The sequence below is a fragment of the Osmerus mordax genome, chromosome 23 (genome assembly GCF_038355195.1).
Source record: "Osmerus mordax isolate fOsmMor3 chromosome 23, fOsmMor3.pri, whole genome shotgun sequence".
Taxonomy (NCBI): domain Eukaryota; kingdom Metazoa; phylum Chordata; class Actinopteri; order Osmeriformes; family Osmeridae; genus Osmerus; species Osmerus mordax.
In genome coordinates, this window is record NC_090072.1 from 9,014,410 (window position 1) to 9,041,825 (window position 27,416).

A 27,416-nucleotide genomic window follows, 5' to 3' on the forward strand; every position below is an offset into this window, starting at 1 on the left:
GAGCTTACTCTCTCTTTGTCGCCGAGATCAATGAGGGGAGAGGTGCTCTGATCGTACAAACAAAGGATCGTCTCTGTCTTTTCATCTGTCGACTCTGTTCCCACACCCCCGCCCCCCCCCCCCCTCTCATCCTTCCCTCTCTGAATCTCCATCATTGACTTCTTCTGTCGTGTGTGTGTGCATGTAAGCCCGAGGGAGGTGGTATGGAGATGTGTGGTCTAGTGGATATCTGATGGAGTTTCTCTCTCTCTCGCCCTCTGACTGAACGGAGGAAAGGAAATGATTCGCGTGAAGTTTCCAGGCCGTTCCAAATGCTAATGGCCGAGCGTTGTTCGTCGAAGACGGCAGTGCTGTCGTGTGTAAGCAGCCTTCGTTAAACGTGATTGGATCAATGAAGAGACCCGGGCAACCGATGGCTGTGGATTGTCAACGTGATCAGGGGTGTGGATACCACTCAAGTAATGAGTGAATTGGTACTAGGTCTTTGTTCAGGGTCGATGGCACGACATACTATGAAAACAACAGTCTGTTCCAATACTATTGAATGTCAGCTTTCCTTACCCCCTACTAGAAAAAAATTGCTGAGGTGACATGGCAAGAAAGAAAGAAACGATGGAAAGAACGGTCTGTCAATCAAAAGGATCTTTCTGTCTTTATCTACACGTCACAACATGGTAGAAACAGCGTCTCCGCCAACTCACACAGACCTTCGAATGTGTGCCGACGCCTCACAGCCCCGTTCTCCACGGACACGGGACCCTACCTCCTAGCCCCAGCGCACATCACCTCAGCCCCCAGCTCCTCACAGCGTCGGGGAACAGGAAAGTAGGCCGTCGTGTGGCTCAGGGCTCGTTGGCACGTCGCTACCATTCTCCCCCCACTGGAGCCCCAGCACGGCCGACCGAGAGCAGTTCTGACACGGCCGGGGAGTTTAATTGGCCGTGGCTTCGTCTTGCAGATCGCCCCCAGGGGATCCCACTCAGCCTAGGAGAGCTCCGGTGGGATGGCGGGAGACAACATTCCCACGAGGCGCAGAGCCCTGGCGAGTCATGAAGGATAGCATCACCACAGCTCGGCGAGGGCACAACCCGCTGTGACTCAGCGACTTGCCGTGTCAGTGGTCCTCGGAGGTCAAAGAAGCGTGTGTCGCTAAGATCGAGTATAATCCCAGTATGTTGTCAGGGTAAGCGGTGTGTGTGTGTGTGTGTGTGTGTGTGTGTGTGTGTGTGTGTTGCTGAGTAAACGGGTCAGAGCCACATGGCAGCCAGGGGAAGACTATGAAGACTGTTTGTAGCCGTGATGTAAAACAAGGCAACCTCATCATATCCACTCTCTGTGTATGTTACTCTCGACGTTCTATTGTGAGGATAATTTAAAAACAGATCCTAATATTAATACTGTACTTAAAACATACAAATGTTTACAATGCTAAATATTAATACTGAAATTAATTGATTAATTATAACAATTACAAACAGACAGCAATGGCCAACTGGTAGCATTAATCAACCGATAACAATATCCTGTAAAAGTTTGCCATAAAAACGTCAATTGATTTGCACATTATTTAGTTTTCGTGTAGTATTTGATGTGTTACCTATTAAATATCCAACTCTACTGCCTTTATCCCGTTTTATGAGTCCTGTCAGTACTGTTCCTGCAGCTGACATCTTTAGGGGTGGTATAGTAGCCCGCGGAGAGTGCCTGACTCAAATATATGGGATGATTTTTATTAGAAAGGAGTCACCCAGAGATATGAGGTCAGCAGTACAGTGATGTGTGCAAACACACACACACTCACAATAAACCCCCCCCCCCACACACACACACACAGAAAATAGCTTTGGTCGGCAGTCTAATTAAAACAGGCTCGGGGAAGATTCCAACCTCCTTCTCTTGTCCTTTCTCTTGTTCTGTCGTTCTTGGCTTGGCAGCCCCCCTCTGAGGATAGAGGGAGGATGCCGACGCTCAGCACTTCAGGTGGAGAGAGGGAAGAAGGGAGAGCTGGATGGATGAGTGTAGATCCTGGATGACAGGTATGGATTTTGATGCAGGCCTGAAAATGACTACTAATTTACGCTGACTGAGATCGTTCCAAAAAGTGTGCCCGGGTAAGAAAGAGCAACAGAGAGAGAGGAAGGTACAGAGAGAGAGAGGGATGGAGGCATAGAAAAGAGAGGAGGAAACACAACTGTCTCAAGTAACTCTTCACAAAAAGTGTTGGCATGCCAAGACAGAGGAATCAAAGTAGAAAGGTGTGTGCAAACTTGTGCCTGTGTGCACGTGTGTGAGCAGGTGTTGTTTCTGAATTCTTGTTAGTATTCATGACTCACCAGCAGGTAAGGGGCTTTAAGCACCCCCCCACCACCACCACCACCACCCCCTCGGGTGTACATGAACTATAATCCCTACACAGCACCACTCATTTATTTTTGACCCTGTTTTTTCCAGCTAAAGAATTAATCTTGAACTGTGTTATTGTGTTGTCATCTTTCTCTCAGTCCAACTGCTCTCCCCATCCCAGCAGACTCCCGAAGGAGCTACAGTGTGTTGTGTATGGACAGCATAAAGTGTAAACAAGGAACCTCCCAAACACCAGACCAAGTACAACACACACGCCCATACACACACACACACACACGCAGGGGTTAAAAGGTAACAGGTGCTGGGCCGTCGACTTGGTTATCTTAAAGCAGCCCCGGCTGGGACAGGTGTGAACGTTTTCAGCAGTGTCAGGAAAGTGCGTTTGCACGTGTGCATGATGGATCCATCCCCATATGCGTGTGTGTGTGTGTGCGTGCAGCGTGTGCGTGCAGCGTGCGTGGGTCTGTGTACGGGCGGATGCACAAGTGGACGTGTGCAGGTGCGAGCGTTTGGATGGCTATGTCTGAGTGCATGTCTGAGAGGCAACCTACCCTCTGATTGCATTTGAGAGACGCCCGCTCTCCTCCTGCCCCCCCCCCCCCCCCCCGCTGTGAAGAGAGACATGAGCATGCCCCACTGCCCACAAGGGCTCTCTGAAACACCTCTCCAACTCTTTATTGGGCCTTGACAACGAGTGAAAGAGACAGAGAAACGGAGAGTTCGAGAGAAAAAAAAAAAAGGGATAGTCCATTTAAAGTGTAGTGCCATTTACTTGCCATGCAAGAGCTGTGCTATGACGTTTAAAGCACCGGTTAGCAGGTCCTTGGTACGTTGTAGACTGGCATGGAGCAAACCAGGAGTGCCTATTCAGCAGTGCAACTTCCTCTACATGACCTAGACATTCTGGCAAAGGTGTGTGTATGTGTGTGTGGGGGGGATTATCCATTTGTTCTGTCCGACAACACTAGGTCTATATCCTGTGCACTGTCTGTCGTGTATAGTTTCAGAAAGAGAGTCGATGTCATTTGAAAGATTCGAGTGAGTGTGTGCGGGTACCGACGTCTCTGCTCACTGTGTGTGCAGAGACGCATCTACCAGCCTCTGTGCCACCCCCATGCCCCCTCCACTATGCCATCTGCTCTCCCTTGGCATCACTCCCCCACTGTTAGGATTGCCCCTCCTTCTCTCCCACCAGCCCAGCGTACATACTCCACCCTCCTCCATCCTCACTCTCTCTTCACACTCATATAACCACCTGTAACACTGCCAAATACGCCCCTCCGAAACACAAACGTACACACACACACTCAGTCATGCGGTAAACCCGATTGCGTGTGGGCACAAATGCACACACAAATGTGCCCAGTGATGCCAATTATAGTTAGACCGAGGTAAAATGTACAGTACACACACAAACACACGCGCAAACACACACACATGATGTTCCTCCATCCTGCGAACACAACAATCGTCCCACCAGCTCTGCTCTCAAGCTGTTCACTCTCTGTGGGTTTTTACAAGTGCTCCACAGCTTGAAACCTCCGGGGTTCGCCGTGTCTCGTTGCTCTACTCCAACAAGCGCAAAACAGAAACACACTTGATCTCTTTTGCCACTAAGGACCTTCGCCACAAAAACATGGCACTACACTATCGGCGAACGGACCGCTTCGAGGCGCACAGAAGTCTTGAACGGATCTCATTGCCGAATCGGGTGGCCCCTAACATGGTTCCGCCCGCTCTCCTGCTTCCCCGAGGGTTCCCTTGTGCCAGCCCGCTATGACAGCAGATGGGTTCTTTCAGCATGACATCACACCAGCCGACACAATAAGCATGGCATGTGAATGCGAGGGCATGAGCAGGGCAGGGAGGGGGAGGCGCTATTAACACCATATGGGCATCACAAGCATGGCTTTGAATGAAAGGGGCATGCTGCCGGTGAGCGGCAGCGGCGAGCACACACAAGTGCACGCACACACACACACACACACACAAGTGCACGTGGACACACACACACAGATTTGAACTCACACACACAATTAACTCACAAGCACAGACAAACACTGTGTCGCTTCCCTCTGTCTTCCAGTCAGTGATCATGCCCAGTGTTGTCATAGGTTAATGGCTGTTTGCTCCACACAACCTTCACGGTTGATTACTCTGTCCCAGCCTGGGCAGTGGGTCCAGCAGCCGCAGTCTGGCATCAGCAGCCACACTGGCACCAAGGAGCCCTCTGAGCCCACTGTACACTGTGATCTGCTAACCAGGACCAGCACACACAACCCTCGGGGCTGGCGGCTTAGCCTGAGATCAGACCAGCATCATGGAGGAAATGACGACTGAACTTGAGTTGATGGTGGGGACGGGAGGGGGCAGGATGGGGCATGAGGAGGGGGATGAGGAGGGGGATGAGGAGGGGAGGGTGGCACAGATGTGGTTGAAGGGGAGGTAGGTGGATGAAAAGTTTCTACCTATGTCTGACTCCCTTTATCAAGGATGAAAAGCTACAATATAACAATTGATCATTTAAAAAATATGTTCCTAAGCGTTAGCAGTATTGGTTATTACAAACGTGTAAGAAGACACAGTATGGTGGAGGGATGTAAGGGGTAAGAGGATGTAGTGGAGGGGCAGCTGAAGGTTGTGTTTCCAAAAACAAGTCAACATCCATTTACCCCTGGAAGGCCCAATCTCCCCATACCAAGTTTCACTTGTGTAATAACTTGTGATTGCTAAACTGTACAGTGTGTAAATGTAACTAAATAGCAGTTCATATGTAACTACAATGTTGTTACTATACATATTTATATGTAGTCATATGATAGTTAATTCAAAAATAGTGTCAAAAAGAGTTAATTTTAAATCAAATCTGAGCAGTCATTTTGTCATTTTGCCTCTGCATTCTATCGAAATACAGTTCTAAGTGCCTAAATATTTTCCTCATATTAAAAGACATTTCACTGAAACAGTTAAGTGTGGCCACCACATTTGTTCCAACCCGCAAACCCTTTAGTCACAAATTTTCGAACCCAGGACTCCAAACCAGCAGACTGTAGGCATTTCTTATGTATGCGGCTCAAATTGAATTCATGATGGAGGCTATGCAAATAATACCTTATTTAAAGACCCGAGGGTCCATTTTCATGATTCATGACCACTAACAGTGTTAACCTCTCCTCATTGACTTTCAAATTGTGGAGTGTCTTGGTTAAAAAATGAATCCTGTGCAATTTAAATTGGAAACCCTTTTTGGCAAAAGCTCAAGGGGGTTGCACACAGCAAGCATGTGTGTTTGTGCGCGCATGTGTGCGTAACAGTTAGTGTGAGTGGGTGTGTGTGTGTCCATGAGAGACCACGCAATCCATCCTTCACCGCTTGTCGCATAAAAAGGTATGGTATTTTACTATTGTTTTGTCATGTGTATAACAATGTTAGGAAGCGTATGTCTTTGTGGAATTGCTCGTATCTCGACTTCAATAACCATTGAGACAGGCAGTTTTCTGCTATAGAGGGCAGTTACGTAAGCAGATAAAAGCAGTTCCTACAGCAGGAGAGGAACGTCTCGCTTGACTTCTCAGATCAGGTTCAAGCGGCGCTTGACGCTGATCGCAGGCGTCTCTTTATCGCAGATCAAGTTCCCAATCGGGAGCTCCCACCATCTGGAGAGCAACGTCTATCTCCATAGATCTAATGATGAAGATGTGCGTGCGTGTGTCTGAGTATGTATGTGTGTGTGTGTGTGTGCACTGCTTTCTTGATGACTGCTCATAGGAACCACGCCCACTAAGACCGTCGATGCGACTGGAGCTCTGATTGAGGATGACAAACCATATGGGAACAACCAGATCAACATTCTGTCTCTCTCTCACACACACACACACAGTCTCGCACACGCACACACACACACACACACATACTACGGCCTGCACCCATCACTCAGCACTGAAAACAGAGGGTCTCTGGCGGGGGAGAGAGTATTGGGGCTGGCAGTCAGCCGAGGACACATCCTGCCACTACAGCGAAACAAGCCTCGCAGCTCCGTCCAAAACACTGGCTGATTTACCGCAGCGGAGGGAGAGAGCAACGGAGGGAAGCTGGTGCGGGTGGAGGGGAGGGAGGAGGGTGGGGACCACACAGAGAATGACCCCCCAGCAATGATTATCCATGGCAGGCACTCTGCCCTCTGTGCCAATTACAGAGATAAGGGTGCGTGTGTGCGTGTGCGTGTATGTGGCTGTTATACAGTGCACGATTAGATAAGTGCAGTTGAAATCTCCAAGCAATGCAGATGGCCATGACTGCAGTGAAAATTAACAGGGCTGATATTGAGTGGAAGAGATATTGATTTCAATTGTAATGAGATGAGAATGAATCTTGCATCATCTTCTTCCCATCCTATTTCTCTCTCGGTCTGTCTCTCACTCTCTCGCCTCTCTCTCTCTCTCTCTCTCTCTGTCTCGCTCCCTCTCCTCTCCTCTCCTCTCCCTAACCTATCTTACCATACCATTATATCTCCCTTCATTTCTACCATCATTCTCCGTAATTTGTTTTATTTATCTTGTCTCCTTTCCAGGAATCAAGTCCAGGTGTATTTAGCTGATTTGGACCACATTTCCCAGCATGCTGCAGTGGCGGCAGCAGCAGTGCGCCCTGGGAGAGCCATCATTCCAGAAAGGCAGTATGAACACAGACAGCATCAATGTGCCGCGGCCATCTCCTATAATGAGAGCAGATCTACCCCGTCGCTCTTTACCAGGCCATTGACTTCAAGCGGTTGTGGTCTTACTGTGCGGGGAGAGTTTAACCCTCGTTTCCCGCCTTTCCAATAAAGTATCCACTTTTTTTCCCCTGAAGAGCACTTTTTTCCTCTACACCTGTCCACTCCACCATAAGAACGTAGCTAGGTTTGAGTGGTCTTACGCTGGGACACCAACCCCATGCTATTAAAACAGTTTCTACAACCTTTTACTGATAAAGAGGTTCTTGCTACAACCTTGTGTTAGAGAAATAGAGCCGTTTTTCCTTTTGTTTTTGTTTTTTCTCAAAGGGTCCTCTCACAGGGCTAAGCAAAAATCTTTCATCTGTTCTACTGTAGGTGGATTTGATTGACTTTAAAGGATCAGAGAGTAGAGGGGAGAGCGGTGGTGTGGACTGTTCAGGGTAAATCTATAAAGATTGGGACTCAAGGTTTGACAAGGAAACAGGTCTTCCCTGTCCTACCAGGACTAGCGGATATGGTTCTGGATGTTTCAGTTGAATTGAAAAGTCAACCAAGAAATCTGTAAAAAAAAAAAAAAAAAGAGAGAGAGAGAGACAGAGACAGAGAGAGAGAAAAAAATAGGTAGGGAAAATACCGTCGATAGGCATCATGCCACCAACCTTAAATCTCCCTCTCCTTCTCTCACTTAGTGATGCTGCCTCTACATTTCTACCTCTGCCCTTCCTCTCCTGTCCCCTCTGCTACATGCGTCTGTTGCTGTTTGTCTGCGTCTGTCTCCATCCTTCTGACTGCCTCTCTCTCTCTCCCTCTCTGCTTACATTCGTTCGTCGGGTGTATGGCAGCAGAGCACTGTGAAGAAATGCATTTGACAGTCACAGCGGTTGGATATTTCCAAACCAGAGGGAACAGAGAGAGAAGAGTGCACTCCCGTGAGTTCCGTGTGTGCCTCTCTGACTTGGGAAGGTCAGTGGCCTCAGGTATGAGACCGTTTGTGGACTGACACCTTTCAAAACTGACCTTTGACTCCCATGGATGTGACATTTGCCTCTGTGCACAGTCGTTGCACTTTTTTTTTTTTTTTTCTTACTTTGGCATTTGGACACAAACGAATACGTGTGTCTCTTATATCTGGGATTTACTAAAAGATACACATGAATGAGAAGTCCCTCACACACTGCCCCAGCAAGAACTATCCACATTTACATTAACAAAACCTCTCAAAAAGCTTGTTTAAATGCTCTTCAAATGAGGGAATCTAATGCAAACTATCAGTACAATAAGGAAAGAAAGAAAGCATGTAACAGGTAAATTAATCGGTGTCAGAGAAATTAAGAATGTAACCTTTTATTCTGTATAAACTTTGTACCACCATGGCGTTTGGTCGGTTTGTCTCCTTGCAGCCGGCCGCAAGTAATAAAACGTCCTTGACTTCTTCACCGACTGACTGTGCAACACTTGATAAAGATTAATATTTCTGACAATAGGTAATAAGGCGTTAAGTCAGTAAGTCATATAACAAAATAACGACCCTTTTCCCTATTAACTAACGTTTATCTCATCTTAAGATGGCACTAACCCTAGCCCGAACCCTAACCCTGACTTATATTATTAACATCTTTATAATCTTATTAACAGATATTACTGAGGATAAACAATTCTTATAAAGGCTTTTTACCTATTAACCAACGCATATTACAATCACCTGGATATAGAGATCCAAAAAACACGAGAGCCGTTCTGTAACTGAGGTGATATCTGCCTCTGACCCCCTGCATCCTGAGAGGCCCAGCACAAAATGGTGCATATACTGTTTATACTATAAAACGCTGTGAGAGACTGAATCAAATCCAGAACATTGTCAGCGGTGGAGGTATAAATCGTGTTTCACATTATTGCAACAAAGTATTTGAGATGGAGATTAGAATCTATTATAACCGAAGCACGGTGAAGTTTGCAGGGCCAGTTGACCACTAATTCTTGTCATTGTCATGTCAAATTGCAACATGTCCGTGTGCCAGCTTAATAGTTTTTTTACTGTCGACCCCATAGTCTTCTTTAGCAACTGATAAAACGCATGTGTCAGGAGGACACACAACTACACACACACACACACACACACACACACACAAACACATACACACACACAGACCCAACCAAAATCACAGGCACACTGGCACATGCACGCACACTCACACACAGACACATGTAAACACACACTTAATGTATCTCCCAGTGTTAGCCAAGTTCATTTCATTTCAGCAGTGGTTAGGAAAATGCTCTGATTATATATTCCTTTGAAGTTTATATAGGCTTCAAAGGATTACTTTATTGGGTCATTTCTGTTTAACATTTTAAGAGGCATTTGGTTCATTTCACATTAAAACATGCAGATAGAGGGAAGAAAAAGGGGGGAAATTAAATGATGCTATATAGAGGAGTGATATTTGCAAACATGTTTTTCCAATCTTCAGACTATGTTGTTGTAATGTGATCACATATGTCTGACGGACAGCAGCTAACCAGCCATGTCTGTCCATAGCATTAAAGTACTTTTAATATAATAATCAACGAGGAAACTGGTCCTGGTTTTTTTTTATTAGTGGACTAGCAAGCTTATTGTCAAGGTCTGTGTTCAAAATAAACATTGATTTCGTTGTTAGATGTGAATGTGACTTCTAATCAAAAAGCAGAAAAATGTACAGAAGTACGTCCGGGTTGGGGGCGAAAATCAAAGGTATTGTACGAGTCACAAACCTCTCTTTAAGTCAGATTGTGTTGAATTTAGACCAGAGTTTTGAAGATGAAATGAACATTGAATTAAGTGTTTCACCTCCAGTGAAGCGTTAAATTGCCTTAAACAGAGAATTTAATTTCACCCGAACATTTCAAATTATTCCAACTGCAAATGTCAGTGACTGCTCGCATTTCAAACAAACTGCCCCAGTGCTACAGGGGAGGTATCCCTTTGCCTGAAAAATCACCGAAATACGGTATTTACCTAGTGTTTCAAAAAAGGAACTGATGTTTGGACTACATGCAACATTATTGTCTCTTTTGTAGTTAAGGACGGAGGTAATTCATATGAATGAATCACATACTATTTATACATATATATATGTATATATATTGAGAGAGAGAGAGAATGTGTACGTGGGGACATACACTTACAAATTCACCCTAATAAACTGGATATAACAACATTACAGAACTGCAATTGCATGTGAATCATGAACAAACAAATGAATAAACACACGGAATGAGCTAATTCAAATAGGCAGTGAATCCTCGGACTTGTCTGTACATGCTGACTGTGTCGGTGTGACAGGTATGTAACGGACGTGGCCACGCTCTGTCACAAGGTCTACGGGCCGATGTTCACCACTCGCTGGGCTCGAACACGTCACCTTTGACTTGCCAAGAGCGACCACTACCAGCAAGGCCAACGAAAAGCTAGCTCTTCATTGACCCGGGTGGCCTGTTATATACTTGAGGAGTGCGTTCCACGGATTTACACCCCTTACATAGGATTACCTCTTAGCTGTAGGGCCATGTGTCATCCTGACCAGGCTCAGTGACACATGGAAGTGTTGCAGTGTGCAGGTGGCACCTTAGACGATGGAGCCTGTCAGGAGACCATGCGCGTGTTTGTGTGTGGAAAAGCGTTCGGTCGAATGTATGTTTGAGTCTGTGGGTACGATTCTGTTTGCGTGCGTGCGTGTCTCCATTTGTGCGCGCGTTTCTCTAAGCGTTCACAGGTGGAGGGGGGCCAAAGGGTGTGACATCAGTAGGAGGAAGCATCAAGAAGCGACACGCACGCCAAAACGTCCGCACACGTCTCATCTCGCCCACCGGTACAGCAGTACCGAGCGGAAGCTTCGAAGGTCACGACTGCGTGTCTGTCCCAGACAACAGCTAACAGTCCGGACCACATCTGACAGGAACGACCGTCTTTGTCTGGCGCTCATCCCATCAAATCACACAACGGCGTTCCCAGCCAAGTGTTAGCAGCCATCGACCAACTTGACAACACGGATCACACCCAATTGCATCCAAAAGTAGTCAACCTCAAATGGGCAACTCCTGTGCACGGTACATAACAAGATAAGCCCTGAGGCTTGTATAGATGGTTCTCTGGCAGTATTTAAAATTGTGAACGTGCAATAATGAAATAGCATAGAATGTATCATCAACTATGTATAAACTTTACGCTATAGAAGTTTTGCTCAACTGCTTCATTGCTTTCATCCATCCACAATGCATGCTACATAAAAGTAATGCAACAGAATCAGGACGCTGACTTTACTGCCTTCTAAAAGCTGTGTGTGCCCTCTGGTGGCGTAATCATTTCTTCTTCTACTCTTTACACAATGGATTACAGCTGCTATAGTGACACCTTGTGTTTGAATGGTTGCACTGCCCAGGAATGTGTATGTGTCACACCAGTGGAACAAGACACAATAGCTTGTCACGTCTTACCTTGGCATTCTCTTTACTGCGCGACAAAGTGTCAAAACAAGTTATACTTTCACAAGTCCATTGTATGGCACACCAGGTACATAATGCAAATAGGTCAATCATGCAGCCACACATACAGTCAAAGATACACACATATACACAATCAGGATCGCAAATTCAGACAAAACACACTCGCGCACACACACACGCAGCAGGTTTTCTCCTTTTAGGCTGCACTTACCTTTGACACTATCATCACTTGAGATACATAACAGTTTGAAGTGATTCGGTCACATTTGCTGACTGACTGAAGATGTTCTAGAACTCTCTCATCTCAACAGGTGCTGTGCCCTAGTTTGGGAAAGCAATTAACTGTCTAGACAACAATGTCCCACATAAAATAACACACATAACACCTGCACCTGTGGGCTCTGTCAACTATGGAAAAAAAGGATTTCCTAAACAGTCATATAAGCAACCTGAAACAAGGTGAATATACCTATCATTGGGAAGGTGAAGATGGAGAAACAAAAAAGGAAATTGGAAATGGAAATGGGAAGTTACTGAAAACAAAGAAACAGCCAACAATTGTGAAATGAAGAGCAAAAAGGCATATGAAAATAATCATTCTATAATCACAGAATTTTAACAGGTGGGGAAATCATTTACTTTCAAAATCATAGGGGGATGAAAAACACATTTGAAACTTAACGGACGGTAATATCACACAGGAATAATAGTTTAATCGAAAATAACTCAAATGATATATATTGAGGCTTGGAAATGGATGGAGAAAAGAACAGGAAGACATAATGACATAACTGTCACGTCTATGACATGAGGGGAGAGGGAGGAGCAGGAAGCGAGGTGGAGAAGGTACATATCACAGTCACGTCGAGACAGTCAAAAATAAGTAATTGTAAAAATGCATAGAACCACTTACTGAGATTACAGTCTATCCTGATACAATCTGGCAGGGGAGAGAGCGAGATGGTGAGATCAAATCAAAAGAGAGAGAGAGAGATAGAGAGAGAGAGGAAAAGGAGAGAGAGAGAGAGAGAGACATTTTACATCCTTCAAGGTAAATTCTGCAGACAACCAAGCAAATCTCTGGGGGCCACCATCCGGGGACAAGCAGCGAGTCAGTATCACCCTTTTCCTTTTTCCCACACCTCCGTCTCATCCCTCGGTCCCCAAACCCACCCACGCCACGCCCAGAACACTACAGAAGGCAAGCTACATTCATTCAATCTTTAGAAAAAAAAGACAAGTAAAAACCGAATACATTTTGACTGTAAACTACTGTTCTGTGCATCAAGGCAGAGTAAGAACTGCCACAAACACTGAGCTACAAAAGAGTTAAGATGGTAGTGGAAATGGATTAGACACATCTTTTTTCCCACAGGACAGCTTACGTGCACAATGCACTATGGAAAAAGACAACAAAGCATTCAGGATATGGAACAAAATCCACCATTGTACATTACGGGACTGCTTTCAATATGGCATTCGGGATTAGAACAAACCAATCAGTCCTATTGCTTCCCAGCTCAACATTGGGGTAACAAATTCAAGATCATAGCATACAGTAGGGAAAACGTGCGTTATTCAGTGCTTTCATAATCCCTATTCGCTACAGCGCAAGACACGGTAGCGTTTCGAACTGAAGGAGTAAATTGTGTGGAAAAAGACACCCAGTAATGGCTTCTTGAGTAAGCAATACAAAGTATAATTTATCATGAATTGGAAACAGCTTGCCTTGTGTAATTCTTTGGGGGGTGAAAACCAAAAGCAGCAACGGTAGGAAAAGGGTGATCTGCACACATCAGCCACTATCTGCCATTTGCACACATGGGCACCTGGATGAGAATACCACTTGACACCAAAATTCACCTTTTTCATTGAGATAGTTTGACGTATTTATTCCTTTTACAGTAAATGAGATTATTGGGGCTTCTCTGCCACCTAGTGGTTGAGTGCTTCATGTGCAGGTGGCCGTGGCCGTGGTGTAGTCTCGAGCTGTCAACCGCTACAGAATAGTGGACGCAAACAGCCAGGGACCGGACTCACTGATGCGGTCGGGGGACTAAGAGGGGAGCATGTTCTCCTTCTCTACCCTTCTCTCCGTATCGCTCATTTACTTGCCTCTCTTCATGGATGGAAAAGCATCAAAGCTGTAGGCTTACACACGCCTGATGCTTTTTGATCCACACGGAAGGATAAATAAGCGTACGCTTTGAAAAGGGGTAGAAAAGGCGAACATAGGTGTGTGTGTGTGCGCATGTGAGAGAGTGTGTGTGCGTGTGTGAGTGAGTGAGTCAAGAAATTATGTGGAATGTTTGTTTTTCCATTTCGGATGTGTGAAGCTTGAATACATCAATGAGATTTGTGAGGTTGTCCCCCTCTTTTTGAAGTGAAGTTTATGTGCGATTAAAAATGCATTGAGAACAGTGCTTGCTTGTGTTTTGTGTGCAATACATAAACAAGCAAGGCCCCATACAGTAGCAATGCCAGTAGGCAGATTTGAGTCATGCTTACAGTATCGTGTTATGTCAAACTCATTTTAGCTGATGCTTTTATCCAAAGTGACGTACAATACAGGGATCATCTAAACCTGTAAGCTCTTGGGCTGCAGGCAAGTGCTCTATCTACTGAGCTATGTCAGGGTGTGTGTTTGAATGAGTCAAATAGACATCTTCGTAATCTGTCGAATTATCCCGTATTGATCAGATGATTACCATAACTGATCACTAATTGCTGCTAATTGTGTCCCTGAATGCTATTTCACATTGATTTAAGACTTGAGTTTAATTAATCCTAACGAGGGATTAGGGATGCGCAGATATTAAAGATATCCCACGGATTCTAATGTCTTTCATTAATTGCCTTGCAAACATTATGGAAAAAAACTCAGATCACAGGACTGCCCCTCTGGGTATCATTTGATTTTGAGTCATTTGGAAGGAAGATACGTGGGAGTGAAAGAAGGAAGAAGGTGTTTTGGTAAACGGATATCTGACTTGCTTGAGAGAATGAGAACTATGGATTCGAATTCAGCCTTATTAACTAAGATAAATGATGGGTTTGGATCTCGGTTTGTTTGGAGGCATCCGTGTGCATGGTGTGTGTGTGCCCTGCCTCAGATTCCTGGAGGCTGTGCGTGTGTGTGTGTGTGTGTTTGAGTGCATGTGTGTTTGTGTGTGTGTGTGTGTGAGTGTGGTGTTTGTGTTGCTAAGGGACAAGGCTGGCAGTGAGCCGGTCTCTCTGACTGTCTGATCCGAGGGCCGCAGACATAAAGGCCATTGAAGGGATGAAAAGTTCCATCTTCTGAGCCTTGGCCAGGTGAGAGAGGAATGAAAATGAGAGAGAATAAGAGGTGAAGAGAGAGAGAGAGAGAGAGAGAGAGAGAGGGGGAGGGAGAGAGAGAGAGAAAGGGATAGAGAGAGATAAAGAGAATAAGAGATGAAGACAGAGAGAGTGAGAGAGCAAGAGAGAGCACAATACTGGTAGAGAGAGAGAGAGAGAGAGAGAGAGAGAGAGAGAGAGAGAGAGAGAGAGAGAGAGAGAGAGAGAGAGAGATGTGACACGGACAGCAAAAGATTGGGAGACAGAGAAAAAGAGATGAGAGGATGAAGGATGGTATGCTCAGAGGAAAACGTCCTCTGTCCCACCACGTCACACACTCCTGTACTCCACCCAACCTCTGGTAGTATTCAAGTCACACACCTGTCTACTAGGAGTCCCTACTCCAATCTACACTTCCTAAGACCTAATATTATTTTGTAATTAGTCAGGCATAAAGTTTTACATTGATAACATCAGTGGGGGTCAAATGGCTGAGCGGTTAGGGAATTGGGCTATTAATCAGAAGGTTGCTGGTTTGATTCTCAGCTGTTCCAAATTAAGTTGTGTCCTTGGGCAAGGCACTTCACCCTACTTGCCTCGGGGGAATTCCCCTGTAATTACTGTAAGTCGCTCTGGATATAAGGTGTCTGCTAAATGACTAAATGTAATGTAAATGTAATAACATGTTTATAATAGGTAGCATTAGCAGGAACTGTTAAAAATATTTGTCATGTCAGAGATTCTGAAGAATATGTCAGTGTATATTCTTTCATTGTGCCAGTGCATCATTTTTAACAGATATCCTTTCACATTTTTATAAACTTAACTTTACTAACTGTTCCTATCTCGACACAACCACTAAACTATGATGCCCTCTAATGTGAGTTTTGGAGTTCGAAATCCTCAACGCTTCTCTGGCACCCCCTCCTGGTAGACAGGGTGAACAACCAAAGTCGATCACCAGGTTGGACAGTTTACATCCCCTGGGTAAACAAGCCCAGACTGGGGCGCAGGGCTGCAACAGGAGTACAGGAGTAGCAGCTCTACCTAGTGGCCACCAGACAGGATAGCAGACCGAGACACGAGCGAGTCAGGAAGGGTTGAGGGGTGAGGGGAGAGGATCATGCTCATAGTTAATGAGCATGGGGCGGGGGGGGGGGGGGAGGGGGGAGGGTCACAGGGAGACCACAAAAAAGGGGCGTTCGGTGCGAGGGCTTCCGTAGGGGCAGGAGGGGGACGGGAGGAAGGAGGGGATGAAGGAGGGGAGAGGGAGGGGATGGGGGTCGTACCTAGGTTGACGGTCAGCTTGACCTTTCCCCCATCCAGCTCCAGGCGGAGCGTGTCGGCGGACTCCTTGGAGGTGGTGGCGGCGAGGAGGCCATAGGCCCGCTGGGACATGAAGCGCAGCGCCACGTCCTCCGCCTCCGTGTGCATGGTGCCCGGCATGATGATTTTCAGGTACATGCTGCCGTCGTAGCTCAGCACGGTCGCCTCTGTTTGGGGGGAGAGGGGGAGGAGGGGGGTGGGGGTGGGCCCCGCAGACAGGCACACGCGAGTGTGGACACGCACGCACGCCCGGAGACGTGTGCACACGTGCACGCGCACGCACACATAGACATACACGCGAGCATATACCCGTACACCCAGAGACACACGTGCATTAGTGCACACACACACACACAAACACACACATAAAGACACACATACAAAGACACACACACACACACACAGACAGACACAGACATACATCATCGAGTTAGAACTGAGAAGTACAGTGAGACAGACACACAGAGATCTGATACAGTAGAATGACAGTCTCGTCAGCGGCACAAACGCACTCACAGAGGATGGATTTCTAAACAGGAATTAACTACTGCAGGAAACAAACTGGGGTGACCACTAAGAGGCTGCATCAACATTATTTTGGTTGTGTGGTAAGATGCGTGTCACCAGTTGCCATGGGGACTCCTCTCATCTGGACACGACCCTTAATATTTAGGTTATACAACTGGTTTTGAGCCATGGTTTCCACCCTTGTGTGCGTTTGTGTGTCTGTATGTGTGGGTTGTACAGAGACAAATCCAAGGTTGTCCTCAATAATGTGACGTGACGAAAAATAATGATAAGATTCAGGATGAGGAATGAGATTCAGCAAATCTAACTACCATGGAATATTCCATGATAAAATGTGGACTACAATTAGTTTCGTTCACATATAAGCTAAATGTCCAGTAACAGTAATGACCGTCTTCATGGCTGAATGAAACAACACAATGCATCTGAGAATGTGGTCATAAGGAATAGTCCTGCAATCATATACAACCACACTAGGTGGCAGTGGAGGACTGCAGAGATGTAGACTGTTTGTTATCCAAATGTCCCATGACGGGGCTGTTCGCAAAAACAAACTATAAAAATCCACGTTTATATGGAATGCTACAATGGTTCTTGCAATCTTTTGTGTTCTCAGTCTCTCTCAATCTGTCTTTATAATGTCTCTCTCCTCCCTCAGAACCCCCTGCTCTACCCTTCTTTCTTTCGCAACCTATGTTTGTAATGTGTCTCTTCTCCCTCTCTCCAAACAGCCCCTGTCCCCCCCCCTCTCTCCTATCTCTATCTCTCATTCTCTGTCTCTCATTACATGTTCATAATGCATCTATATGGCTCTTCCCCCTCTAAACACAGCCGCATTCTCTCTCTCTCTCTCTCTCTCTCTCTCTCTCTCTCTCTCTCTCTCTCTCTCTCTCTCTCTCTCTCTCTCTCTCTTCTAACTTCTGTTCTCTCTTTCTAATGATCTCTGCTTGAGCCAAACAGTCCCTCCGCAGTCTCTCCCTCCTCTCCTCCAGCTCAAAGGAAGTGCATCACGGCTTCCCCCCTGGCGATGTCACACCACCCCTCCGGTCTCATTAGGGGGACCAGACGTTAGGGAGCTAGCGAGCTAGCGAGCTACGTGGCGTCGCCAGGACAAGGCAGAAAACGGGCCGGGCCACCTGGAGAAGTGCGCGAGTGCCCCAGATGGTGCGAGTAAGCCTCGGGCGCTCGGCCCGAAATGCTATGCCAGTCGTCCAGCAGTTCACTCTGTGTGTCTGTGTGTGGTTAACCCCTGCCAAGACAAGCCTAAATGCCACCCAGCTCCGAGCTCGAAAACGGACGGCTCGACGAGAAAAGCTAACTCTCTTTTTGACAGCAGCTGCGTAGAGGTTTAAAGGAGCACGGCGTGTGTCGAGATGACCATTTTTTCATTTATTGTCTGCCTTTGTAGAGCAATTGACCATCTTGTAGCAAAAAGTGTGAGATGTATTAGCCTAGGCTAATTCTTTTGGGCTGCATCGTGACCGAGGGGAATTCCTCACCTGCTGCTTGGTGCTCAATGTGATTTTCAGTCTCTCAACCACAAAGGCTGCAACTAAACGAATGCTCACCTATTTCACAGTTGGTACCCAGGTAGCCCGTGCCGGTGCAATCGCAGATGTATCTGTTCCAACCCTCCTTGCACAGGCCTCCATTCCCACAGGGGGCGCCGCTGCACCTCTTCTGGGGCTCCCGCGTGCAGAAGCTGCTCACGCCTGGAGAGCTCTGGATCTCGGCTAGGCGCCGCACGTCGCGGCTCTTGCCGTCGATGAAGAGGTCGCGCACGCAGCCCACGTAGCCGTAGTTGAGCAAGGCGGTCCAAACCTCCGGGGACAGCACCAGGTCGCCGCGTGCCTCGGGGAGCCCACCCAGGAACATGTCGCTGTCCAGATCCAGGATCTCGCTGCCCTCGTTTGAGTTGAAGGGGATGCTGCGGCTGTTCACCGAGATGGAGCCTGGTGGGGAGGGGGGAGAGGAGGAGGGAAGGGAGGCGGGGGAGGGGGAGGAAGGTGAGGGGTAGGGGTGGGGGGGGGGGTGGGGGGGGAGATGGAAAGGAGGCGGAGGAGGGAAGGTAGGCGGAGGGGAGGGAGGGGAGGAAGTTGAAGGGGAGGGATGGGTGGAGTAGTAGGAGGGGGAGAAGGGGGAGAATGGGGAGGAGGGAAGCGAGGGAGGGAGGGGAAAGGTGGGGGAGGAGGGAATGGAAGCAGAGGAGGGGGAGCCAGGTGGAGGGATGAGTGGAGGAGGATGGAAGGGAGGAGGAGGGAAGGGAGAAGAGGCAAGGTGAGAAAAGGAGAGAGATCAAGAGGGAGAGAGAGAGAAGGAGAGAAGATTAAAATAGTTGATGGTGCAATGCTCAGCTTTTTGCATTGAGTTTGTGTGCATCGCGTAAGACTGTGTGTGTGTGTGTGTGTGTGTGCGCACACGTGTGAGCACGGGACTCAAATCACATCATTATTCCCAGTAAGTTTGCTAACAAGTCGACTTGATAGACCGGCTCTCAGCTGTGTAAGTGTGTCACTGTAATTGAATACGTTTCTGTGTTTGTGTGTGTAGGTGTGCTTTTGTTTGTCTGGGTGTGTGTCTATATATAATTGGCTGAAGTGTGAGAAGCAGAGCTGAATTCTGCATAGAGTGAGGGACACAAATGCTCCTCTCCCTGCACCTTCCAGTGATGTACGACGTCCTCTTAATTGTCTATTAAAAGGCAATTACTGCAGAGGCGGGAATGTGATCCCCTGCCCCACTATGGATCGGTGCTGGGGATTAGGGATGACGTATGAGGAGCTCTCCCACCTCTGTGTTACTTATCAGTCGCTGACACACACACACTCGCATGCACACAGGTACACTGCGAAACACTTACACACCTGCAGTTCATAAACATCCCCCTCCCCCTGCCACACGCATGCAGGTCACCTGCAGCACACTTACAAACCTACAGCACGTACACCTCAACGCCCGCCCCACACACACGCACGCACACACACACACACTGATAACCAATAACCAGTCCATACATATCTACCTTAAAGCATCTACGACCACCTTAAAGTGAACCAAGCAGCTAACGGCACAAGATTCTCACCTTTCCTTCCCTCTCTCTGGAAGTCCACGTGGCACCAATCCCCGTCGTTGACCTTCTTGTTGCTGGTCTTCAGCTTGATGCTCCCAGAGCCCATGTCCATCAGCAAGTACAGATACCCGTCCAGCAACTCCATAGCAAAGTAGTCCGTCTTCAGCTCGCGACTCGGCCGCTGCGGAAGCTGCTCTTTAGGACCCTGGGGACGCCCGTGGCTGAAGAGCAGCAGGCCGCTGGGCTCGGTGGTTTTGAAGTCGAAGGAGATGGAGCCTGTCTTCTTGGTGTGCCACTTGGGCAGGGCGATGTACGACTCGGGTGTCTCGAAGGTCACAGGGTCGAGGGCTGCCACGTCCTCGCAGCGGAACACCAGGTCGCCGTACAGACTGATTTTGGCGTCGCGCATGATGGCGAGCCGCGAGAGCTCCAGCTTGAAGTCGTTGTTTTTGTACACCACCTGTGGAATGGAGGGAGGAGATGGTTGCCGGTGTTAAACACGTTCCCCATTAGGTCTTAGACATTTCACGTGACTTTTGGGGAATAAAACAAATTTAGATGTGCACGTGGACATCTGTGGGTTATTTTTGTGAAAGCTACTTTCAAAGCCTGGGAGACAGGCAGTAGACATGAGACCTCACCAGATCCTGCCTGAGGACGAATGCAACCGTTCCTGACAGACCCTAATAAGACGTAAGGCTATTGTTACAACTCAAACTATTGCACGTGTATACGTGTGTGTGGTTGCGACCATGCGTTTGGAATGTATTAGGTGCTAAAAGTCTGGATAGATGAGTTTTATATACTCCCCCCTTTTCTCTCGCTTTATTTCTGTCAGGTCCATAGACTATAGTGATGGCTGTCATCAAGGAAATGGCGCTAGCCTGGGAGAGATGGCACACTGTGAAATAGCTGGAAAGTGTGAGAGCACCTCTTAGACGGCGGGCGAGAACGGAGGAGCCAAGTGGCTTCTCACATCCCAGAGCCCGTCACGCACACACACACACACACAGACATACACACACACACACGTTGGTTACACGCTCGCACACGGGCAACACACAGACATCCATGGAAGGAGGCACGCATTCATGTTTTGACTAGTGCCCTGGAAGCACATGCAGTTTCAAGCCAAACGCAAAGAAATTACATACTTTTTTTTCTTTCTTTTTTTTGTTGTTGCTGCATTCCAATTTCTCTGTGCTATAGCTCTACGAAAAAACGTCACACAATCAAGTTCTTTGAGCTCTGAGAATGTTGCGTTTTAAAGTGTCGTTATGAGAAAAGTGGAAGTCTTCCTTATCCTCTACATATCCATTCCAAAAATGACTATTTCAGAACTGTGTGAACTCCTTTTCCTGCAGACTCCCTCAGCCTCTCTCTCTGTAGCAGCCGCGGGATGGGCTAACTGGGGTAAGTCCTGAGGTGTCGCGTGCTACTGCGTGTGGACCCCACAGTCTTGTCATTAGCAAGGATTAGTGCTGCTAATTATCCGTGCTAACTCTCCTCTGGCAACCAGTTTGAGCTACTTGGGGTGATACAGTGCGAGGGAGGGTTGGTGATAGATAGAGAGTATGAGACTGAGAGAAACAGACAGACAGACAGACAGACAAGAAGAGGACGGGGAGAGGAGACGGCACATGCAGTGAGGAGAGAAAGAGCTATGAGAAGTGGAAGGAGGGAGACAAAAAGAAGGAAGGAGGGAGGTGAGAGATGACGTGTGAGCCATGAGGCCCCAAAAGAAACAGAAGGCTAAGGAGGAGTGTGACGAGAAGAGAGGGGGATGTTAAAGACCAAAAATGAATGGAAAGAAGGGGTGTGTGTGACAATGGTCTGAGACCTTAAAGTAAGGGAGGAGAACTGAGAAGTTCATTATAAAGACAGGCAGGAGGAGATTTAGGATGAAGGAAAGAGAAAAGAGAGATGGAGGACAAGGGAAGACAGGGACTAAAGGGAGGAACAGGAACAGTGGTGGATGAGAAGGCAGAGGAGATGTGGTTGTGCATCTCGGAAAACAGCAGCCTGAAAGGGCTAAATGCTGCCATTGTGTCACAGAAAACCCAGACAGTGTGAATCTGGTCTATAGAAAAGCGATATAGAAACCTGTATTCAACAATGCAGTTAGACTGCAACCTCATCTGACTCACTCACGACACTCCAGGAAATTGTCCAGTTCCAAAGAAAAGGCATTTCAATTCATCTTTTTACTTAGCGTGGAAAGGTGTAGACTTTTGCAAGCAGGGCCATGTATTATACATATAACAGCACTGACTTTTCAACCCAGGCCAGGATCTGCATTTAAAGCGCATGAAAGCTTATGAAATGAATGAACCAAGTTGAAAGAGTCTTACTTCAGATATAAGATCTGGTGGGATTTAAGGATTTACGATAAAAAAAAGAGAAACTATGGTTTTCTGTTTCTAAGTTTAGTGGGCGTTCAAGCCACCAGGATGTTTGTAGAGATGACATGTGTATTGGCTTATGCTTTTTAGTGTTCTGATGAGTTTGCTATCGCTGGACTGCTTTCCCTGCTGCCGGGTGACTAGATTGATTTATTTTGTCATTGAGAAACTCTCAAAGCCCCAGACATAATCACTTTTTGCTGATGCTCCGGGGTGCGAGTGTGTGCTATAGCAATGTGTGTGTGTGTGCTTAGGCAAGAGAGTTTAGTTTGTTGCTATTGTCCCCTTCAAATATTTCACAGAAATCATCCTATCAAAAATATTATTTATGGAAATCTGTAAAAGCTGACTGGCTAAGTTGATTTTGAGCAGTCTTACAGTCTCTCGCACAAGTACACACACGCACGCACACACACACACACACACACACACACACACACACACACACAAACACGCACAGACACATGCACACAATGTTGTCTGTCAGATTACAGAAAGTTAAGAAGATTCTATCATCATTGTAAGGTGAAGTTTTATCATTGACGCAAGACGCTGCAGAAATAGGCTCGGATGGCGGTGGGTGAGAGATGAAGGGTACAAGACGAAGGAGGAGAAAGAGAGGGAGGAGAGGGGGAAGGGACTAGTGTGCAGAATCAGTCGAAGAAATCAATTTTTAATTTGGCTGTCAGGATGGTAAAGCTGGCGTTCCAACAACACTGGCGTGGACTTAATTACACAAACGCCCGGAGAATAGGAGGGAGGGAGAAAGGGAGAAAAGGAGGGTGAGAAAGAGGGGGACATCAAGGTCACAAGTAGAGAGGAGGAAAGGTGGCAGAGAAGGCACAGATGGTGAAAAGGGGGAGAAAGAGAACAAGTGTGAATGACACTGGAGAGAGTGAGGATGGCGTGATATGATTTCTCACACAAACACAAAAGCACACAGATTCAGAGGCAACGAAACACACACCTACACACACATGAATAGAACAAACACATCCCAGCACACAGAGCACATTTATGAACACAGAAGCACACAGATACAGGTCAGCATGTCCTGTATTACCATTTCTGTACTATAAACGATAAGAATGTGTTTGTTTTGAAGTGTATATCAATTCAAAAGTCTTTGAAGGCACAACCCCCCCCCCCCCCCCCCCCCAGGTTATTTATATGTCTCCTTCTCACTCAATCTTTTGCTACTGTACCCACTGTAGGTTGTTTGGGTCCAGGAAGCCTCTGGGCTAGCCCTAACAAAGGTCCTTTCTCCACAGTGGCAACATGAAAGCTGGACTACAGCCCATGACACCACACTTGTAATGGTTGCTACGGTATTGACCAAAGGATGAAATACCCTTTTTACAGCATAGAAACCTGGACAAGCACACCCACACACGTTCCAGCTCCCCAACACACAAGTACCACTACAAATATCTCTCTCTCACTTCATATGTGTCTATCAATTTATATCTTTACTCTCGGTCTAGCTAAAGTATTTTTGTCTATATACCAAACCATAATGGCTAAACTAAAGATTTATCATGTCTCATAACATTGTATGGCTAATACAGAAAAGTATGCCAAAATGTCAGGGTGACATACTATGATAACATTTTGAAGTAGGGATTCCCACTCTGACCCATAACCCATTTCCCAGGAGAGAGATGTGATCCGTAGAGAAAATGGGACAATAGCAGATGGTTGTGAACCTTACTGTCAGTTTGAAGTGATTTGAAAAGTAGCATGTCCCAAACAGGTGGATTTGTATGCATATTGTCTGCTGCAGTGTATACTGTGTAAACACAGCTGTTTCTACTGAGTAAAAGTTAATTGTTCGGTGTGTAGTGAGTGTATCCACTGCAGCTGCCTGTGTTGTAGCGTCAAAATCCAGAACCTGATGTCTACACCCTGAAAAACTAGTCCTGACACCTTTTTTCATGTATTTATGTATTTTTTAACTATATTCCAAAGTTGGTTTTGGAGCTGAATTCAAATGTTCAACTAAAAAATACAAGTTGAACTTTCTTTTCAGATTCGGTTGCAATGTTACTGGCACGCCCAGGTCTGGTTTATCCTGACAGTTATAGATTCTAAACAATTCAATAAAAATTATATTTGAGCTATTGCCCCGTTCCTGATCATCCTCCTGTTCACACTGCATTAAAAGCAATTTCACAACCATTTTTTCTCTCCCAAAGGCAACCCCTTAACTTGTCACATTATCCGTTTGTTCTTATGTCGATTCTTTCACTTTTTTCTGTTAGATTATCACTCATGCAATCCCATCTCTCACTTCCATTTTTCTCACTTAAGCAGCTACGGCATCCCATGCTATTTTCACATGTCTATCTGTTTCTCTCTCTGTCTTTCTCTCTATATCTGTCCCCCTATTTTTGTCTTATTTTTCTCTTGCTCTCTGCCATTGTTTCACTCTCTTACTTACTTTCTCTTTCTTTCCGTCTTCAGTTTTGAGTGAGGTGCCTTGAGAGGATATACATTTGGGATCTTTTTTTCCCCCAATACCAAATAATTAAATTGTAATCATAAAGGCATTAATTAAACTTGAGATGGAGCGATAACTATATCATTCATTAAAACGGTTGAAAAAGTAATTACTTATTCAATCAGCCAACCTTTATAAGGGAATGTAGTGATTCACTGCCATTTCTCCCTAAAATTCATTACCCGAACAAAAATGTAATGTTGTAATCAGACTAGTGCTCTTGTCAGCTTGTTAAGTTGTGGCTTGAAGCCTAGGTAAAGAAAAGCAATTTCATACAAAATATTGGGACTTGGTTTTCCCCCTGCTATTAGCAAATGTATTTGTTTACTTCCTCAGACTGATGACCAAATTAGCTTCCCCCCTGGAGAAAATGCATAATGTTCAGAGTTCTCGTGCTAACTTTCTACTAAAGTACAATGGGTTCATTGTATCTTCAATGGAGTCGGTGTGCTTTTCTGTGTGTGTGTGTGGGTGCGTGCGTGTGTATGTACGTGTAATTCTGAGAGAAAAGAGAGAGTGAGCGAGCGAGAAAGGGGACAACATCTTGAATACTATAAGCAAAATGTTTAGCATTCGTTTTAAACAGGATGTACAATACATCATGTATCTGTTTAGGATGTCTCGTAGCATTTATGGAAATAATGACAATTGCATGACAGAAGCATGCAGAATGTCACACTCCCTTGCTAACATCCCGTAGTGACGCGTATTAAAAATAGGTCTTTGTGCATGTGTGTGTCTGTGTGTTTGTTGTTTTCCCGTCCCTTGCTGTGGTGTGTGTGTACAGCAGCGTAGCATGTTTAGTCTAGCAGTCGAGGCAGGAGGAAGCAAAAACATTAGGAGAGGGCTCATGATTAATCTGACAGCCTGTCCGACGCCTCCCACACTCTCCCGCAGCGGCCCACGCTGTGGAATATGACATCTGTGTGGGACGATCGCTGTTTGCTCGTCTCCGTGTTTTGACTCTGTTTGTTGTACTGTATGTCCCTTGCCTTTGTGTGCGCCTCTGCACATGTGCACCTGTCTGGATGCTCTCATGTTTATTTACATGGCTGCACTTGTGTGCGCAGTCTGGCTCTGTGTGTGTGTGTGTGTGTGTGAATGTGGGCATGGATGTTTGTGTTTGTGTGTGTGTAAGAGAGAAAGAGAGAGAGAGACAGAGAGAGAGAGAGAGAGAGAGAGAGAGAGAGAGAGAGAGAGAGAGAGAGAGAGAGAGAGAGAGAGATGCACTCCTATGAGCCCACTCACGTCTTTTAGACAGCCCATGAAGTTGTTGCTGACAGGGGATCCGGGCAGGTCAGCAGTGTTGGGACTCCCTCCTATGTAGAAGAAGTCATCCGAGCCCAGCATGGTGTAGTCCTCCTGGGTGTAACCAGTGGTGGTCAATATACCATCCACTGATATTGTCACCTGTCATAGGCATTGCCCAACAGAGATAGGGAGAGATAGGACAGGGATACGGAGGAAAGGACAAGAAAAAAAAAGGAGGAAGGAAGAGAGCAGAAGAGGGAGGAAGAGAGTAGAAGATGGAGGAGGAGAGGAAAGGAAGAAGTTGGATTAAACACTGGCGGTAGGCAGGGCTGTGTCCTTTCGATTTGTTTCGGTTGCGTTTAACGGTTAATACTCGGATAGGAGTTACTCTGGAGTGCAGTTGCTAGGGTTTGCCCCTCGGCCAGCACTGTTTGTATCAGCTTTTAGGTGTAGAGGAGGTTTGTTCTTTATCATGTACTGTATATACTACCATAAAGTAGTGAACAAATGTGTTCGCCTAATCTTTAAATACATTGCTTTATAAAACTATGCAATCTCTTTATATTAAACCTCCTAAAAAAAAACATAACTGGTAGTATTTCTTTGAGAGAGACAATAAAATGTTGAAAAGGACTACACTGACACTTTTCCCGGTTGAGAATAAGCTCAATCAACGTATCTGGTGTAAAAATAGCTTCCTTTAATATTTAATTGCCCAGAGTAATGTCTTTGGTGAGAGGTTACAAGTGTGCGTTATGTCTTTGATCACTAACAGAGAGGAAGCAGAATCAAACGCATCACTAGTAGGAGATGGAGGGTGATAGCACCGACTGTGATTTGAGACAACAATACTTTGTTTTCTTTTGCGAAACAGAAGTGACAAGCGTGTGTATTAAAGTCTCCCTCAGGCATTTCGAGGGAGATTTTTGTCAGTTTTTTTTTGTCGAGGCGCCAGATGTGAATGCGCAGTCTCTTCGTAAACATAAAAGGTGGTAAATGACTTATCATTAGTATTGCTAAGGCACCAACTAAAAGGCTATTGTGAATTGACCTTAATTTGATTATACTGCAGTTGTGATGAGAGGGGGGCCTTTAACATGTAACACCAGACCTGCCAAGATAGGAACAGGGAGTGTTTAACATGTAACACCACACTCTGCCTCAGCACAGAGACTTCCCAGGAGGGGAATTAAATTAAACATGAAATATGTCCGATTGAAGTTATAATGTGGCGCAAAATGGGATAGAAATACTCAATTTTCCTCTAACCAACTTTGATGAGGTGTTTATAATTGAACGCCTGCCCTTGAAGAATCCTAATCATTAAGGTAGGGACTTTTTTTTACCATCAAAGCATTTTCTAATAATGATGGGTTTGGGGTAATTGAGTTATATTGTGACTGGGTTTGTGGTGACTTGTTTGGAAATACAGCATTGTTCTGCCAACTGACTTGATTT

At 46.1% G+C, this 27,416-nt stretch overlaps 1 protein-coding gene across 1 annotated transcript in view; it reads right to left on the reverse strand.

Annotated features, from left to right (window-relative positions):
• The window catches only part of nrxn2b (neurexin 2b), a 437,850-nt gene that overhangs the window by 231,555 nt on the left and 178,879 nt on the right, over nucleotides 1-27,416 (reverse strand). The window contains exons 7-11 of the mRNA XM_067261168.1: nucleotides 25,956-26,117; nucleotides 19,818-20,265; nucleotides 18,304-18,687; nucleotides 16,171-16,374; nucleotides 12,480-12,506 (exon numbers count right to left, since the gene is read on the reverse strand). Coding sequence (XP_067117269.1) covers nucleotides 12,480-12,506; nucleotides 16,171-16,374; nucleotides 18,304-18,687; nucleotides 19,818-20,265; nucleotides 25,956-26,117 — 1,225 coding nt within the window. The remainder of the gene's footprint in view (nucleotides 1-12,479; nucleotides 12,507-16,170; nucleotides 16,375-18,303; nucleotides 18,688-19,817; nucleotides 20,266-25,955; nucleotides 26,118-27,416) is intronic.